The 18,521-nt window shown below is 38.8% G+C and overlaps 1 protein-coding gene across 2 annotated transcripts in view; it reads left to right on the top strand.

The window, feature by feature from the left end:
• The window catches only part of LOC102378458 (serine/threonine-protein phosphatase 4 regulatory subunit 1-like), a 29,699-nt gene that overhangs the window by 3,845 nt on the left and 7,333 nt on the right, over positions 1–18,521 (top strand). The window contains exons 3-16 of one of the 2 annotated variants that reach the window (XM_025204704.1): positions 2,163–2,265; positions 2,755–2,861; positions 6,127–6,269; positions 6,747–6,893; positions 9,929–10,036; positions 10,733–10,798; positions 11,430–11,588; positions 12,445–12,638; positions 13,027–13,481; positions 14,906–15,120; positions 16,100–16,189; positions 16,874–17,059; positions 17,417–17,578; positions 18,460–18,521. The exon at positions 18,460–18,521 is cut by the window's right edge and continues 63 nt beyond it. In XM_025204704.1, the coding sequence (XP_025060489.1) occupies positions 2,163–2,265; positions 2,755–2,861; positions 6,127–6,269; positions 6,747–6,893; positions 9,929–10,036; positions 10,733–10,798; positions 11,430–11,588; positions 12,445–12,638; positions 13,027–13,481; positions 14,906–15,120; positions 16,100–16,189; positions 16,874–17,059; positions 17,417–17,578; positions 18,460–18,521 (2,197 nt within the window). Of the gene's footprint in view, positions 1–2,162; positions 2,296–2,754; positions 2,862–6,126; positions 6,270–6,746; positions 6,894–9,928; positions 10,037–10,732; positions 10,799–11,429; positions 11,589–12,444; positions 12,639–13,026; positions 13,482–14,905; positions 15,121–16,099; positions 16,190–16,873; positions 17,060–17,416; positions 17,579–18,459 lie in introns of both variants that reach the window. The other variant, XM_006024077.3, reaches the window with a different exon arrangement.

Here is an 18,521-nt window from a genome sequence, read left to right as displayed (position 1 = left end):
CCCCCCCCCGGTGTCATTCTTATTAAATGAGCTGGTGTAGCTGGGTGTTATAAAATGTCAGCAGAAGAAATACTGCAACCCTTGCTTTATTTCAAAAATCATATATGCATAGTTATGGCTATAGATTCACAAGTTAGCATAAAAATGAGTCTTCACTTGATTGCCATTTTTCTTGTGCTTGGGACTCCTATTGAAATCAGCTCATTGTCTGCAAGAACTGCAGGATTCAGTCCTTATTCTGGTCTTTTGTTGGAGTAGTTTCCTTGGAGACTCTGGTTTCCCCCTGCAACACACAGATAGATAGTATCTTAATTGTAAAAAAATTAAGACCTAGGTCTTATTTCCTCAGAAATAATAGGTTTGGTGTATCTCTAAGGAGCCCTGATTTGTGCCTGGGGCCAACTGTTGTTTCAAATTTACCGCTGTCCTTTGTTGGGAAGGCTACAGTGTGCCCCAAGAGCCTTTGCTTTCTTTTACACTGATGCCATTGAGGGAGATGCAGTTACTAGTTCTAGTCAATAGGTATTTCTTGGTATTGCTGGTGATTTAATTCTCTCCTTGGTTGGGAAAGGAGAAGACCCTCCAGGATTGGAGGTGAGGGACAGACCAGGGAACAAGGTGAATAAAATGCAGGTGTTTCTTAGCAACTTCATGTTTTTGCTTTCAAATTCATGTTTATAAGCAGGCACAAAGCCCCATAGCTCTGTAGGTACAAAGTTGATCTGTGAATTGGTGTCTACATGCGTTAATGTTTGCTTGTTGAAACTGGAGATAATATACTGTATCGGTCCAATATTTAAATACACTCCAGTCTCACTGTAATGTTATCACTAGTAGCGGAGCAATTTCTCTTTTAATGATCTATAATAGATTTTAATAAAGCTCAGTGTCAAAATTTAAGCTACTGGTGATTTTATATTTGAATTTAAAACAGCAGAAAGATAACATTTAAGCAATTTGAAGAAGTTTTGTGCTCTCTGAAATGCCTTATTTGGATGGACTGAGTTATCGGGAAGATATATTTTATTCATTAAACTAATACCCGATGTAGAGATTTACTTCTTCAGAGCACTTATAGACCAGCTAATCTTCACAGTATCACAGATGGATGGGTTAAGTAGTTGCCCCATGTGAGGGGAAACTGAAATGTGATTAAAGACATTGTCTGGCTCACTTTAAAGTATATTGCAAAAGTTCCATTGATTTCACAGGGAACAGTTTTCACAGTGTCATTTTCCTTCCTACGCACACAGGCTCATGGCCACTAATGGAGTCTGTGCCATAGCTAGGAGCTTCTAGATTACATTCCCATGGTTTATTAAGCAATATATGCCAAAGTATAGAATAAGTAAGTATAACAATATGCCAAATCCAAGTCAAACCATTAAGGGCAGTAAAAATGTACTTAATAAAATATCTAGTTTTTTTTTTTTTTTTTTTTTTTTTTTTTCTTAAGGCCTATTTAATTTTATATATGCAGTGGTCACACTCCATTAAAAAATCACCACTGTGAGATGATGCAAGTCCTCTTGTATATAGTGAAGAATACAGGTTCAATCAATACAGACTTTCAGTTGTGATCCAAGTAGTTACATATAGCATTGGCATGTACTCTTTGTATAGTTCTTAGTGACATGAGAGGGAGTCCTCTTTAATATATTGTATGTGACCTGCTTTTCAGTATTTCTTTAATAGCAGAGGCTATTAAGTAATTACCTATCTTGTAGGCCAAATTATGGTTTTCACCTTTTATCTATTTCTTGCGTATAGTCTGTAACCTTCACGTGTAGATTTTAAAATCGTGACAGTTAAGAATGGTGGAGTGAAAATACTGGTGTGGTAACTTTTGGGGAGCAGTGCTGATGAGTTTTAAATAACAACAACAAAAATGCACATGCCTAGAGAGAGGTAAATAGTTTGTATTTATGCAGTGGAAAGTTCCCAAATGTATATGCACAATATGAGGAAATTTTATTTTGGCAACTGAGCCACTTTGCATTGCCTGCCTTTAAAATAAAGTGAAGATTAGGGTCCTCTAAGTATTTGTTAGCGAAAGAGAACTGTGTGCAGAATTTCTTTAAAAGTGGCCAGTGCTGCTGAGGCAGTGTACTTAATTCTTTTATTTCTTCTTGTGCTGATGCTTTATTTTCTCCCCTTTTAAGTTGGGTTTGAAGATTATGGACCAGACTGTGATAGCATGAGGATAACTGCATTCTTGGACATTCCAGGACAGGATAACTTGACTCCACTGGCTCGTCTGGAAAAGTATGCTTTTAGTGATAATATATTTAATCGGTAAGGACTTGATCATTAGATTTTTATTCTGTAAAACCACAATAGGAATTTCTCCTTTTCTCCCTGCTCTTTGTCAGTTGCCTAGTCATTCTGTTAATATCTTTTGGTATTCTGATACTGAATCTAACTGTGGATTTGAAATGAAGAAAAAGTGTTAAGTTACTGTATCTCTTGTGATTTTTTTCTCTCAATTGCATATTTAATGTTTTTTCTAGTTAATTAAAAACTGTTATTTACATATGATAGTCTCTTTCAGTATTGGTCATCTTTAAGATATTCAATTTTATTTTCCATTTGGGGTATAGGCATGTTGCATACATGTGTTTGAACATTTGAGCATATAAAACAAGATTGGCCATACCTTTAAGTTGCCCACATCTGATAAGTTCCTCTCCTTATCCCCTAATCCTTGATGTGTCATCAGGATATTAAGGTATACAATATGTTGTCCATTCACAGACAAATTATTGCCAGAGGCCTACTTGATGTCTTTCGAGATTTCAGTAATAATGAAGAAGATTTCTTGACAGTAATGGAAATAGCAGTCAGGCTGTCTGAAGATGCAGGTTTGAGACTGATTTTTTTTTTTTATTTTTACCCTTATTTAAGAAACTGCAGTTTAGATGTGATAGCCTACTTTGTTTCACTGATAAATACCGTGTAACATTTTGTTAAACAGAAAGGATAGGCCTTTACGCCTTGAACATGGTGTGACCTTCCTTTATTTAAGATCTTCATTCCTTCATAGAGATGTTTCCGTCTTTGGAGTTATGCAGCATCTGCTACCAACTGAAAGGTGTGGTAGCTGCTGTCAGTTCTGCTATATGATACTGCAGTAGCGTGGCCTATCAATGGACCTTTATCTTAGGGCTGGGCAAAATCTGGCCCTCCAAAGGGTTTTGTCCGCCCGCAGTGAGCCTCTTGGCCCTTCCTGGCCCAGTGCAGGGGGCAGTCCCTAGTGCACATAGTGGAACTGGGGTGGAGCAATGGTTGGACTTGTTTTCTGGCAGCCCCAGCAGTGGCAGCTCCTTCCTGCTGTGGCTGAATATGCTGCTGCCCCCCACTGCTAGTCTCCGTGGCTGCTGCTGCCCAGGCACCCCAGCCCATCTGCCCTGCAGTCATCGCTAGGGACACCAGATGGAGCGGGCAGGCAGCAGGAGATTGGCCTGGGACCCGTGTGGCATGGCAGATTGGATAGGGCCATGGGTGGATGGGGAACAGGATGGTAACAGTATGGGGCTGGGGCCTGGGACAGAGCCACAATCCGCTCCCCACCCATCCCTGCAGTGGGCACCAGTTCCACAGGCGGGACATGCGGGGAGCAGATTGTGGCTCTGCCCCAGGCCCTGGCCCCATGCTGTCATGGCCTCAAGATCCTGAGGCCCCAGGATCGCAGGGCAGTGATAATGTGGGGTTGGGGCCCAGGGCATAGCTGCAATCAGCTCCTTGTGACACACTTCGTTGTAACACATGTATATTCTGCCTGCGGAACTGGCACCTGTTGTAGGGACATGCGGAAAGCAGGTCATGGCTCTGCCCTGGGCTCTGGCGCTAGGCTCCACTCCCATGCTGTTACTGCCATGTGAGTCCACTCCCTCCCCGCCGCAAGCCCCCTCCCCTACACGACTGCAGCCCCCTCCCATTGTGGGTGAGGGCAGGCGGTGTTGACCTAGCCCATGACAGTTCACCAAAACACCCTATGTGGCAAAATAATTGCCCGCCCCTGGAATATCTTTTTCATCCCTAACTCTTGTATGGAGGAGGCAGAGAAAAAGGAGTATTGTACCATAAGCAAGATTCAGATAGCCACTTTAAAAAAGTGTCTCAAGTACTTGTGGCCCCCTTATCAGAGCACCTCATAACATTTTAATGTATTTACACTCACAACAACCCTGAGGGGTAGGGAAGTGGTATTATTTTCCAGATAGGGAGCTGAGACATAAAGAGAGAGAAGTGATTTTTCCTACAGAATACAGGAATTTTGCGACTGAGCAGATACTTGAACTGAGGTTCCAAGTCCTAAGCTAGTGCCGTAGCTGCTTGACTGTCCTTTCATGAAATGCTTATTCCCTTTGCTGGATAGGAGCCATAGCAATCCAAAAATTGGTTTTCTGCTCTCTGGTTACTACCCTGCTGGTTCTGTTCCACCAGAAAATTCAGAAATTAATGTAAGGTACTCTACATAAAAATGTACAAACTTAAGCATTTTAACTCAAATACCTAAAAGTTAGTCACCTAGCCAACCTTTTTTTTTTTTTTTTTCTTTCTTTTAAGGAGTTAAGTGTCCAAATCTCATTACAAATCAGTAGGATTTGGGTATCTGATTTGCTTATTTACTTTTGAAAATGCCATCTTCCAAACCTAGAGTAAGGCTTCTGAATTCAGGATAAAAGTATTTGTGCTCTATTGAAATCAACTGGAGCAGTAGGTTTTCAGCCCCTCTGAAGATTATGGCCATTAATTAAGTGCTTAACTGGGGATCTAATTATTCACATTTAGGAATCTAGGTTTGAAATGTTTTATTTCCCTAAACCTTTCCATACATATCATAGTATAGATAAAAAAAATTGTGTAAAAAAACTTCACTCGGATTACAAGGGGATTGACTTTGCTTTGGAGAGCTTTACATTTGAATTTCATGATGTTTTGATATTTAAATCTGCAGCTTTAATATTGCATTAACACAGGGTTGTGATGGTGATTCTTGCTTACATGTAACACATGTATATTTAATATAACAACTTCCTTGTGATCATTCTCTTGTACTGTATATCTAGCATTCTAAATAGAAGTTTGAACTAATGTAATATTTATAGCTTTTTTCCTGTGGTGTGTCTTGTTCATTTTTTTTGTGTGGTGTTTTTTTTTTTGTTTTTTTTTTAAAGGTCTATCCTAACAATAATTAGAAAGCGAATTCCAATGAAGAGCCATTCAGTGAAAATGTAGCTGTTAAACTATTATCTCCTAACCTGTAGTTATATAATTAATGGAAAGGCAAAGGTAGTCAGCATGTTAGTGATTGATTAACCTTCTCTGTCATTCTGAAGAGACTAAATGTTGCCTCTGTCAAGGAAGTACAGCACAGTTTTTAGCCATTGAGTTGTAGGTTATTGCAAAACACAGGAAGCAGATGTGAATGCTTTTCTGCGTCACAGGGTTTTGTGAACCTTGATGTTCTTACAAAACTTTGAACATCTAAAGTGCTAAATATTCCTTGTATCATTCCAGTGTACCTGAGAATGTTCTGGATGCTTTTCAGAAGATGAAAATTATCCAGGACATCATATCAAAACAGAAAACAATATGAAAAATAATATGTATTGCTTCTTTTGGACTGTTAGGGAGTTCCACAGTCGCTCAGTCATGGGTAAAAAATGTGTTCCTACAAATACGCTTTAAAGAAGTATAGTAGTCAGGCACAGAAAGCCAGCTTTTGAAAGAAGTTAGCTATATATTTGTGGAGGCAAAATGTGTGTCTTATTTCTGTGTACTGTTGCTGCACAGGCTTGTGCAAGGGGTTTTTAAGGAGCAGTTGTGCATGTCACTATCGGGTTTGCATAGGCTCATGGTAATTGGGTTTGGTAACTCAGTGCATTAATAATGTCTGACTTCTCTGAAAAATATCCTGATCTTCTGGAGCCTAGGAGGTTATATTTGAGTGTGAGATTTCTCAACGCTGTTAAATTTTGAGATACTAAATATTGACATTTTCAGAATCTTCATTTATTTACTATTTATACAGTTCCACGTTAGAAAATGTCATTTATTGAACATGCCTGGTTCTAATTTTGAACCAACTTGAAACAGCTTTGATTTTCTTTGTACTGCCAGAGCCAACTGTACGGACAGAATTGATGGAACAGATACCTCCCATTTCTATTTTTCTGCAAGAGAGTCGACCAAACTTTCCAACAGCATTTTCTGAGTATCTTATGCCTATTGTAGTGAGATACCTCACTGACCCTAACAATCAGGTAGGAAACTTCAGGCTGTTCATAGTTACTTCAGACGGGCATGGTGACCTTTCTTAGGACAGGAGAAGGAAATAATAGGGAGGTGTTCTCTGTTGGTTAATAATACCTAGGTCTTAAATAGAGTTTTTCATCCATACCTCTTAAAATACTTAACAAAAGAAATCTTTATTATTCCCCCTAGGTAGAAATGAACGAGGAAATCAGCAATAGATTCCAGAGATGAGTTCTATATCTGGCTCTAAGTTTAGCTCTTTACTCTACCCAAAGTTTGATTAAAAGGCCATCTATTTTAATATCTTACTAAAATAAGTTTTTGTTTTGTGTTGATTATTAATACTTTAGATAGTTAAATGGTAGCTTCTCAGACTTATTGCACTCTATTCCTTAAAAATGTTCACCTTTTAGTCTTACAGTTCTCAGGTACCGGTAAAATACTTCTTTAAAGTGTGCGGTATTTGCTCCTTTTCATGTCACAAGGTTAGAAAAGCAGGTCAAGAAGCACTGCTGATATTGCTGGAGCAAGACCTCGTCTTTCAAAATGATGTTGAAAATAAAGTGTGTCCAATTCTGTTGGACCTCTCGGCCCCAGACAGTGATGATGAGTACAAGGTGGAAGCTGTAAATGTAAGTGCCAAAGGAAGAAGTGGGGTGGGGAGGGAGTTGTGTTGTATCCCTTATTTAGAAATGGGATTTGTCAGTGCCTGGATTTGGGATTTGGACTTTACTTACCAAAGAAGTTTAAAAGTTTAGATGTGAACTGGGTAAGTGGAGTCTTGGTGCAGTTCTTCTTGTACTGTCACTGTTTCTCATTTGTTCTATTACGAATGTTTTTCCTTATAAAGAAAGACCTGTTTCTCAGTCCTTCCCAGTACCACAGGGTGCTATTCAGGACTCCTGTTTCAGATTATGGGCATGTGTTGTGAGATCTTTTTTAAAACAGAGACATGGTCAAATATAGTTTCCAAATGAGCTACATTAACGTTATAAAGTAACTGGCCTTAAACTGTCACAGAGGAATATTTTTCTATATTTAAAGTCACTGGGAAGTAGAGCTTTAACAAGAACTGTGTGTGGAAACTAGTGTTCCCTCATCTGAAGCTGCAACAACAGTCAACCTACAGTCTAAGAGTAATGCTGACATTACAGGTAGCTGGCACGCGCACACGTGCGTGCACAGAATACAAGCAACAAAAGCTGTAAATTAGAAGATTAGCTAGATACATAGAGAGATAAATGAGTGTTTGGCATTTTTATGGAAAGATTAGAATCGGAGAGAGAGTTTTTATTTTTAAGCTGCTAAAAGATTGTTAAAATCTAGGGGGGAAAATAAAACCACACGATGAAGGTGCTTGGCAGTTTTCTTTAATTTGTTGCAAAGGCTGTAATTTTTGCAAACAGTTTTTTTTTCTTCAAGTTTCAGTGTCATAATAAAATTGGGCTGAAGGGACCTCAGGAGATGGAGGCAGAATCACTCATGTCTAAACCATTCCAGTGAAGTGTTTGCTTAACTTGAACTTTAAAACTTTCAGTGATGCACTTTTTACAATCTCTTGAGAGGTAATCTGTTCCAGTACTTGACCACCCTTGTAGTGAGGGTGTCTTCCTTAACATGCGACTTAGATTTCCCTTATTGCAGTTTAATCCAATTACTACTTGTGGACGCAGAATAATTGGTTGCCATCCTCTAGAAAAATCTTCCTGTATCTGAAGACTGTTTCCCTCCCCCTCACTGCCCCTTAGTCTTCTCTTCTCTAGACTAACTAATCTAGAGGTTCTTCTAACCTCTCCTTATATATCATGTTCTGTAGGCCTCTGATAATTCTTGTCGCTTCCTTCTCTTTCCAGTATACGTATGTCTGTCTTGAAGGGTAGTAGTGTACAGCGTGAAGTGTGGGACATGGGGTTGCACGTGGAGCCTCAACTTTGCAGAAAAGTTTGAATGATTTGGAAAGTCTTTAAATCTCAAGACTTTCCTCAAGAATGCTTGATGAAAAAAACATTTTCTATTTACTTATGAGAAATCAAATTTGGTTCCATGAACTATAAAGGTGTGTGACTACCTGTCAGCATTTGACCTGTAAAACACCTTTACCTTCTAGATTGCCTTTGTTTGGCAGATTTCCAGGGTGACATTTGACTACCAGATGTCTTTCTGAAGGTTTGACAGTTGCACAAAGAAAAGGAATCATGGAGCTTTTATTTGCCAATTTGTTACAAAATTCAGAACATTTCTAAGACTGAGGACTATTTTTATAGAGGGAGAAATATTTCTTTGAAAATATTCAATTAAAAAAATGTTTTCATGCTTTGGTAATCCAACAGTCTTTGGCTCAGCATGTGATTTTTGGGCTTCATCAAACAGAGTTATTCAGTGGAAAGAAGGATGCAGAGCAGTGGGTCCACCCTCTCCCAAACTTTTCTCTAGTTGCAGGTGCAGGGATCTTCATGCATTATACTGAAAAAGCATATGTGTCTAAAGTAAATGCTACTGATAACCTGTGGTTTATGGTTACAGTTGATACTAACTGCTTCTCAGATAAAGGAGCTCAAATCTAATGAATGCATGATTTTTCTTTTCCTTTTCTATGAGCCAAAATTTTTATATACGGGCAGGTAATTGAATGTGAATTCCATGAGGTGTGCCCTAGGTAATGTATATAATCATGTTGTCTTATTTTTATGAGCTTAATCCTTCTTTCCCCTTCTCTCCTGTTGTTTGGCAAACTTGTTTATTGTATTTTTGTCTTCTGATCCTGCAAACAGCTGTGCCTCTTCTAAATTTCAAGCCGTGCTGAAGCCAGGGAGACTACTTGCATGCTTAGTGTTAAGCATGCAAACACACTGTTTTCAAGAACATGGCTTTGTAGGGTTGCTGTCACAGTGGGGCACTTAACACCACTGTTACAAAAATATTAAGGTTACTTACAGACATGGAAAAAAAACAAACAAATGGTGCTTTACTTTCAGCTCCGTGCACCCCTGTGCTGAGCGCAGCACGTGCCCAGAAGAAGCATTGCCATAGTTTCACCTGGCTTGCCTGGCATCTGCATAGATTGCATGTTTCAGTGGGGCTTTTTGGCACTTTTATGTAATAGCGGGTTGAATAGCTAAAAGTGCCAAAAAGCTCTGCTGAAGCGCACAATTTATACAGAAGCTGGGCGAGTCTTGTTGAACTAACGTGCTTCCTCTTCCAGTAAAACGCTGTTTTGTTTGGTTTTTGTTTTGTTTGGTTTTATTCTCATCTGTCAGGAGCCAAACGTGTAGTGCACACTATAAAACATGTAGCGCACACTACTTCCTAGTTTGAGAACCCCTGTATAAAGCAGTGTACATTATCTTCTAACTAACTTATTCTGTGAAGTCATTTTACAGTTTTCCTGCAGTCTGTCTGCTGGTGCAGAAGTGTTATGCTCAGGCACGACAATACTTTATCTATTGTTTTTTATTTAAAGCTCCTGGGAACATGCTGCATATACAAGTGCATGAAAATAAATAAGGGAAAGAAACTTTAAAATATGTTCATGTGCCAATTTTGCATTTTAGGAACTAGTTGACTTTTGCTTTCCAAACTGACCTTTTAGAAGTATACTGGAACCAAAATTGAGTACTGTTACAGGACTAAGAGTTATGTTTTTTTCCCCTGTCCCTCTTGTTTATAGATAATCTGTAAAATGGCTTCTATGTTGAGCAAAACAACTGTTGAACGCATACTTCTTCCCCGTTTCTGTGAGCTGTGTGGCGATGGGAAGCTGTTCCAAGTCCGTAAGGTTGGCATGGCTAGTTTCATAACTGAACTCTTTCAAATGCACTTACACGGTCTCATGGTAACATCTGTGCAAATCAGCTTTAAGCCTGCCGTTGATGGGTAAAATGATTTTAGACTTTAGCTATGTTTCTTATACTCCTTTTTTTCTACACTGAAGAACTTCATTATTTGCTTGAATAATGGAGCTTATGGGGTGAATGATACTAGTTTGAATCTTAATTCAGCAAAATATTTAACTTTAATCACCGACTGAAACTGGCCAAAATCACAGTCCTGTCAGTACATCTGAGTCCTGATATGCATGTAATATATTTTACTTCTGCACCATTTTTGGCAGTTTCTGCTCAAGTCATTCAAATATTCAAATAACAAGTTCCTTCAAACCATCTGGAGCTGATTGAAATTAATAGGACTTTTCACAGATGTGTTGATTCACCCAAACATTGAATTCAGTGATACCATGCATGGACCATGGAGGCCTACCTAAGGAATCTGTATTCAGGAGTGAGGCTTCAGTGCTTGCAGGGTTTACTTGCATGATTAAGTTAGAGAAGCGCACACAAATTATCAAATTGATACTTAGACTAAAATATGGGGTGAAATTTGCCTCTCCCTCCCTTCTTCCTCAATCCACAGCAAAAATCAAAATAATCTTAGTGGCCTTCAAGTTTACCTATAATTTCTTCCCTCTTTTCAGATTTGTGCAGCCAACTTTGGTGATATCTGTAATGCAGTTGGACAAGATGCTACAGAGAGGTTTTTGGTATGTAAACCTCAGAGGCATATTTCAACAGATTTGTATTTTGTGTGAGCGCATCTTGTAATCATAGTTGGTGACTTTCTGCTATTGGTTGGCTGTTTTTCTGTTACTAGACTGGTTAAAAAATTGCTAGTTATTCATCTCTTTGCAAAGGTTTGTCTTCAACAAAACGTAATGGTTGACTCATTTGGACCTAGGATGATGGTTCCAAAATGAGACTCCAGGCTGGGATTGAGTAGCAAGACTTTGTTTTTCAGATGGAAGCACAGCTGAAAGCCCACTGATATTTTAAAACTTATCTGACTGTGTCACTTCTTGCCCAACCTGGAAGGAATTATATTTACAGCCTTAATAAGTTAGCGTTATGCCAACACAGGCTTTAAGAAAAAATAACCTTTTTTATAATTTTTGTCCTTCTCTAAACCCCTATTTAACTTGAATGATAGTCTAGACCATACTGAAATGAGTGGGGCAAAAAGAGGGTTTTTAGTTTTCAATTAATTTATTCTTAGACACTTCTTTCACATCCTCCTCCTCTTTTTCTCCTTTCCCCCTTTTATGTGAACTATTGCCATCTATGCTATCTAAGTTGCAGTTTCTGTTTGACTAGTTATGGTTTCACTTGTTTTTACAGATTCCAAAGTTTTTTGAACTTTGCTCTGACAGCGTTTGGGGAATGCGTAAAGCATGTGCTGAGTGCTTTATGGCAGTGTCTTACACTACTTCCCCAGAAGTTCGGAGGAGTAAGCTGTCACCCCTCTTTATCAATCTTATCAGCGACCCCTGCAGATGGGTAAGGAAGGAATAGGTTCATTGATATACCTGTGACTTAAGCAAATGCACTTTTCCATTTCAAATAGCTTCTAAGGGGCTTGATTAGTGGTGATTGAGTGCTAAAGGTTTCCATGTCCACATGAGGAACCTGTGGAAGTTCTTAGTCATGGATCTTCAAATGGAGAGTATTGGAGACCACAAGCCTGCAGCATCCTATATGAATACCCAGTTTCACACCCACCCACCCTCATTGATTTGTAGAATTTAGTGGTTGGGTAATTAGAGAACAAGGTCCAGTGTGTAGGTTGGTTGGTTGCTATCAAAAACTGAAAGCTGAGGGTGTTAGGATCACAGTTAAACATTTTAGTACTCTTCTTGATTTCTCCGTTTTAGAAATGTAAGATGCCCTCCTTAGGGGTTTGGTGTCAAATTTTGGTTGCTCAGATTTGAAGACAGTGCTTTTAAAAAATGATATAGGACTAGAAAAAGAAATTTCATTGTAGTATTAGTGGGAATGTGGGATTTGTATTAAGTCAGTGAAAAAAATGATTTTATTTGAATCATGCAGTCATTTTACAGGTAAATTACTTCTATATTTTAGGCACACATTTTACATCTTAAATCCTTTTGATCTGTTACCTTGTTTTTTCCTTATAAATGCTATTATTAAAAACAGTATATGAAGCAAAGACCTGTTGAGTGGTGAATTGCAATGCCAAAACATTTTCTTGTATGTTACTATTTAATTCAGTAACAGAAAAGGGTGAACCAAATTCCATGTTTCAGTTTTAATAGTATGGTAACAGCACTACTACTGAATATATCACTGGGTTTTTTTTGTTTTGTTTTTTGTTTTTTTTTTTATACTACCCCAGGTTCGCCAAGCTGCTTTTCAGTCTCTTGGTCCATTTATTTCTACCTTTGCAAACCCTTCTAGTGCTGGCCTTTACATTCGGGAGGATGGGACACTGAGTATCCGACCAGCAGCCCAGGATGGCGCTTCCAGTTCTTGCCAGGCAGGCAGTATTGCAAATATACCATGCTCCAGTGCAAACAGTTCATCCCCAAGGTAAAACCTTTGAGGAGGAGAGAGAAACTGACAAGATCCTTTTCCTACAGTTTTAGTTGTTGTGGCTCTGTGTGCAACACAGGACTAATATTATAGGGACTTGATAATAAAGTTTTAATAATGGTATGAAATGTGGATAACCTGAGTCTTTTGTCTTGGCATGTAATTTAAATCTAGTCTATGCTTTAATTTTTCTTCAGTAATAATTTGGGAAGGGGAGAGTTGTATTGTATTAGAGGTAGAACAGTTAGTTCTAAAGTAGGATTTATCTCAAATATAATAACTACAATTATTGTAATTGCTGTTGTCTTTTTATAAAGCATTTACCTGGAAAGTATGGTCTTAGGGCTCTTTATTTGTTCTGCTAATCATGCCCCTCTGTTATTAGTTCAGAACAACCAATGGGAGTAAAATCAACTGTACTTCCCTCAATGAGCGATTCTGAAATCAACCCTCTGCTCTGCACTGAAATCCCAAATAAAGACACAGAGGAAGCAAGTTCAGAGAGCTGTGCTAATCCCGGAGAAGATCTAACTAGATTGTCTCAAGGTGACGATATTGCTGCTTGTGTAATAGAGGGCATTAAAGACTGTCAAGTCAGCAACTGCCAGGGAATGAACTCAAGGGTCCAGTCTGCTGAGGATGTGTTTAATACTTTCCTATACTGGCGCCCACCTCTCCCTGATATAAGCCAGGATTTGGAGTTGCTTCAGTCCAAGACGGAGATGCATAAAGATGGCTGCACTGTATCAGAGGCTTTGTGTAATAACTGTGTTGCTAGTAGTGAAATAAAAAAGGTGCTGGAAACCTTGCAGGAGCACATGGATGATCCAGATGTTCAAGGTAAGAGCTTACAATAGTAGAGTATGGCTTCTGCTTCCTCAAAGAATTTCCTACACTCTTCATAGTCCTTTCTTGCAGCAAGTTGTTTTCTGGTCTGGTACTCATTCAGTGATGAGAATCTCTTGTATGTCATTAATTTTGTTCCAAGCTTAGTTTGTCATGCATCATGTTCTCCCCCACAGTCAAATTCTCTTAAAGGTGTTCCTGGTACCTGAGGTCAGGAAATGAGATGGAACCTAGCTACAGAATCCAGGTCTGTCACATGGCAGAGCAGAGCACTTGCCAGAAACCACCATGTTGGCTGTAAGCTCAGTTACTGTAATTATTAGAATTGCTACTAAAGGGAGAAGCTAGTGAGCTGAGGCTGATGACAACTAGTAGACTAGTGAGGTGGGGAGTGATAATGCTCCAGGATATAAGAATGTGCCTACATGTTTTTCAGAGCCTCTGCCTTGGTTTTTGTATTGTTTTCTTATGCACACCTGCAGACCAGGCATATAAGGTGCTGAAACTTATAGCAAGCTGGCATGTATACTTTCAGAGCCATCTCCCTCCCACCATGCCTGTTATCTGTTACCAACTTGTTGGCTCATCCCAATGAGCTAAATACCGCCATATGAATATTTTGAATCCCAACCCTCCTGGATGGGAGTCAGACCTACATGGAATTGGAGACTCAGTCTGACTCCACACCAGACTGAGAGCAGTTAGCCTATGAGCAGTGCACCCACATTGTTACTGTGTGTAGAGAGCTCCATGTCACCAGAGGTGTAGATAAAAATGTTGATAGGGCATCAGGAAACTGAAAACAAGTTTGTTTCAGCTAGAGAAAGGTGATGAGTAGGTGTCTATCCTATTTGAGAGAGTGATAGTAGACAAAGGGATTGGGATTACAGAGAATAAACAGGAAAAGATGAAGGCAGAAAGAAAGAATAGAAAACAGTAGAGAACAGAATAGAGAGCTCTGGAGGAGGAGGGAGATTAGATGCTCCAGGAGAAGACCAAGAGAAAGTTCCACTTGGAGATGAGATGAGAGATGGGTGGGGAATTTAATTCCACCCAGCTTAACCAGTGTACCTATATTCCAAAAGATGCATAATAAAACATATTGTATAGTTTTAAGGATAGGATAGTCTTTTGCTAATTACTGTTGGAGTCTGTCAGAAATCTATTCAGGACATAGAAATAGTAACTATTATGCTTTTGTTGAAAATGTTAGTGCTTCCAAGTCTCTGTTTCTCTTATCGAATAGTCGTAGCCCTTTTGTGCCAGTGGTACATTTATTTTCTTACACTGTTAGCCTCTTATACTGCATTTGATTTTAATTTAGGAATAAATAATTGTAGCTTTAAAACCAAGTGCAAGGAAAACTTTACTGTGTTTAAAGGAAAACTTTAAGCTGAAATCCCTTCACTTAATAACAGCTCAGGTTCAAGTCTTGTCTGCTGCACTCAGAGCAGCTCAGTTTGATTCCATCCGAGATCATGAGACCAAACCAAGGGAAGAGACTGGTGGCAAACTTCAGAAGCAAATATCTTCTTTGGATGCCAGCATCGCCACGGTAGAGAATGCTTCGTCCTCTCCATCATCCCATGATAACATGATTGACCAAACTACTACCAGTATACTGAAAAGCACAGTAAGTATACAGTCATTCCTGATAGATAGACAAGTGGACTTTTAATGATGGTAACAATGTTTACCTCTGTTTAAATAGCCCTTAGCACAGCAGTACCCCAGTCCTGATATCTAAGAACTATTACAATAATAATTATCCCATATCACTTAATAAATATCACATTTTAAAGTTATTCAAAGCTCTTATTTATTTGGGGGCCTAAGTAAGCTAAGAACTAGTAAGTTGTGGTTTTTATAAATGGTCTTACAGGAATCTCATGTGCAGCAAACCAAATAGTCTTCATCCTTCCTGTATCTAATCTAAAATTAGCCGCTTATCTTCAGGCAGGAGGCTGAATCAGTCAGTGACAAAATGCATGCTTCCTGCCTTACTGTTTTATGATGCTCTTGATGTGCATATGGGGGTGAATAGGAAAGCTTTTGCACAGTGCTTAGTTTTGTCTTTAGCTAAAACTAATGCATAGGAAGTTACTAACGTCCTACATGTCCATCAGAACAACATTTTCAGCACTTATCAGTAGGAAAATAAAAGTAATAACTTGGGGAAATACCTGAGGTGCTCCAAAATGCATAAAGATTTTATAGGAGTATTGGCTTTCGTAGAGCAGCTACTGAGCTGTTTTGTCAGTATCTGTTAAGGCACAGAAAAATAGCACTTTTTCAGAGTATAATTAAAAAAAACCCCAACTATATTCCAGCATTTGAACGCTGCCAGATCCCTTGCAATGTTACCTAATAATATAATAGCTTTTTTTGTAAAAACTAGTGAAAATAGTCTTAATGTCACCCACAACAAGGTAGAGAGTAACATGGTCTTACATAAATAATATTTTCTCATGGTTGCTTACTTACGGAATTGGGCTGTATTTGGCCCTTGGAAAGCTGTTCTTTGATGGAATTGCATTGCCTTGGTGTGATGCTTTGAGAGATCCCAACCACCAATTCTGTAATGGAAATATATAAGCATAATTCTTTTGCAGGACTCTGAGGAGCCACGCAATGGGACTAGCGACTTCTTAAAGAAAGAGCAAGATAATCTACCCTTTGAAGACGATAAATCAAAGTTACAGGTGGTTAAAGTTGAATTGTCTGTGTGATGTGCAGCTCTTGGCTCAATTAAATGACACTTCTCTGTCTGAAGCACAATAATTTGGGAGCACTGCATCCAATCACCTGCAAAATTTTGTATAGGCATCAGTAGGCAGAACCCTAATGATTCTGATAGAAACTGGGAAGCAAAAAAAAAAAAAAAGCTTGATTTCAGTAAAATCCATATTTGCTGCACCAAGCAGGGGGATTTTTCTTATGCCCTGTGCTGCTGCCTGTATGTCATAAGCAGTGAAATGTTTTGAGTTCCAAAATGCAGAAGACACTCGGAAGTTCTGTGAGGAGTCTAGTTGCTGCATAACTCGGTTCAGTACCCGGAATGATATTGTTCAAGGATGAAATAATGTTTCAGCCTTTACTAAAACATTGATAATGTAACAAAGATTGGTGTTGTTTTCTGCTCTACCTAAGCTGGTTGACAAGTCACTGAGGTGGTGACTTGTCCTGCAGTTTAAGATGGCTTGTGTCATTGCAGGGTGTTCAGTTACTTTGTTATACTGTCCTGGCTTGTTCCCCTGGTCCATTTGCCATCTGGTTGGAGGCACAAAAGAGAATGCTGTACTAGGACAGATGTCTTTCCATACTGATGATCTGTCTCCTTCTTGTTTAATTTATTAATGTTAATAATTTACTGTCTCTATTTTTAGGATATCATACCTCAGCCTTTATTAGATCAGTACTTGTCAATGACTGACCCAGCTCGAGCCCAGACTGTTGACACTGAAATAGCAAAACACTGTGCTTATAGTCTCCCAGGGGTGGCTTTAACTCTGGGCAGGCAGAATTGGCACTGTTTGAAGGATACATATGAGACCTTGGCATCAGACGTACAGGTAAAATCACATTTTCAGAGAAGAATTTAGAACACCAATATACAAATTAGAAATAGGCAAGCAAGCAACGTTGAGGTTTACAAGAAACCATGAAGCTGTTGATAGTGGGCAAAATTTATGTTCAAATCCTTTCTTTCCCCTTTTCCTCCCCGCTGCTCCCCACACTCCTCTCTCCTCCTTAGGGCTTTAAGAAAATGCAGCTTCATAAATATAATGCATGTACAGAATTTGGGAGCTTGTGTAAATGTTTTTGCCTCTTCTCTTCCCACCCTCCAAAAAACCCCCAGTTCTATTACTTCAGTGTTTTCTACAGTTACAGTGTTTAATCTAGATAATTTGCTTATTTACTATCAACAGTGGAAGGTACGTCGGACGCTAGCTTTTTCCATACACGAACTGGCTGTTATTTTAGGGGATCAACTAACAGCAGCTGATCTAGTGCCGATTTTTAATGGATTCTTGAAAGATCTGGACGAAGTGCGCATTGGAGTTCTTAAACATCTCTATGACTTTCTGAAGGTAAGAGGAAATGTCATTTAAGTACATGGGTTTTCACTTTCGTCGATATAGGGATGTCTGTGTGTTTCACACTGAAAAAAACTTTCTTTAGATGTTTTAGGCAGATAAAACAAATAAACACTTTTTTGTTTTATTTTCCCTCAGAAATGTTATTTTAAATGCTTTTTTATGATTCTTTGAATTCCATTCCCAGATAAATAAATCCTCCTGTATCTGATCTTTTCTTATTTTTGCAAGCCAGTGCAAAGTAAGTGTTATTTAGAGTAATCAAGGTCTGTAGCAGGAAGGACTATGATTAATTTAGGGGTTGGGGAGGAACAGATTAGATCATTAATCCATTTTTGGGACCCTCTACAAGAGTGGTCTTTTCAGTATCGTTTTTTACACTTTTCCAGTCAAGTTCAACAAGGAAAAAATGGGTAAAAGCTCTGTAGCTGGAAACATTTCAAAGTGGCGTCTTGTGTGCTTATTTGAGAACGGGCTGAAACTTGAATTCCTCACTACTTGACTGGTGAACAAAGTATGACTAAAAGACTTTTAAAAAAGAGTTTTTCAGTTAGGCGTGCCTAATTTGATCATGCAGTTTCATGCTTGATTTTTCAGTAACTGTACAGTAGCTCTTGGAAAATTCAGCTTCTACAGCTAGATGTCCACAGTTTTTAGAATCTGGCCTGTAGTTTTCTGGAGAATAAAACATATTTTCTATGAACATCCAACTTTTTCTTACAGGAAAATGCAAATAAATAGCAATGTCAAGGAGTAAGGAACAGAAAATATCCCAGAGGGGTACAGCTTCTAAAGTTTCAAATTGTTGTTTTGAACTGCTGGATTCATCAATTTCATTTAATAATACCTTGTTTGTGGAACACCTTTTCCTTCAGTTGCTTCATGCAGACAAAAGGCGAGAGTACCTTTACCAGCTTCAAGAATTTGTGGTGACTGA

The sequence above is a fragment of the Alligator sinensis genome, unplaced genomic scaffold, assembly GCF_000455745.1.
Source record: "Alligator sinensis unplaced genomic scaffold, ASM45574v1 scaffold970_1, whole genome shotgun sequence".
Taxonomy (NCBI): domain Eukaryota; kingdom Metazoa; phylum Chordata; order Crocodylia; family Alligatoridae; genus Alligator; species Alligator sinensis.
This window is presented reverse-complemented; position numbering and strand designations above follow the sequence as displayed.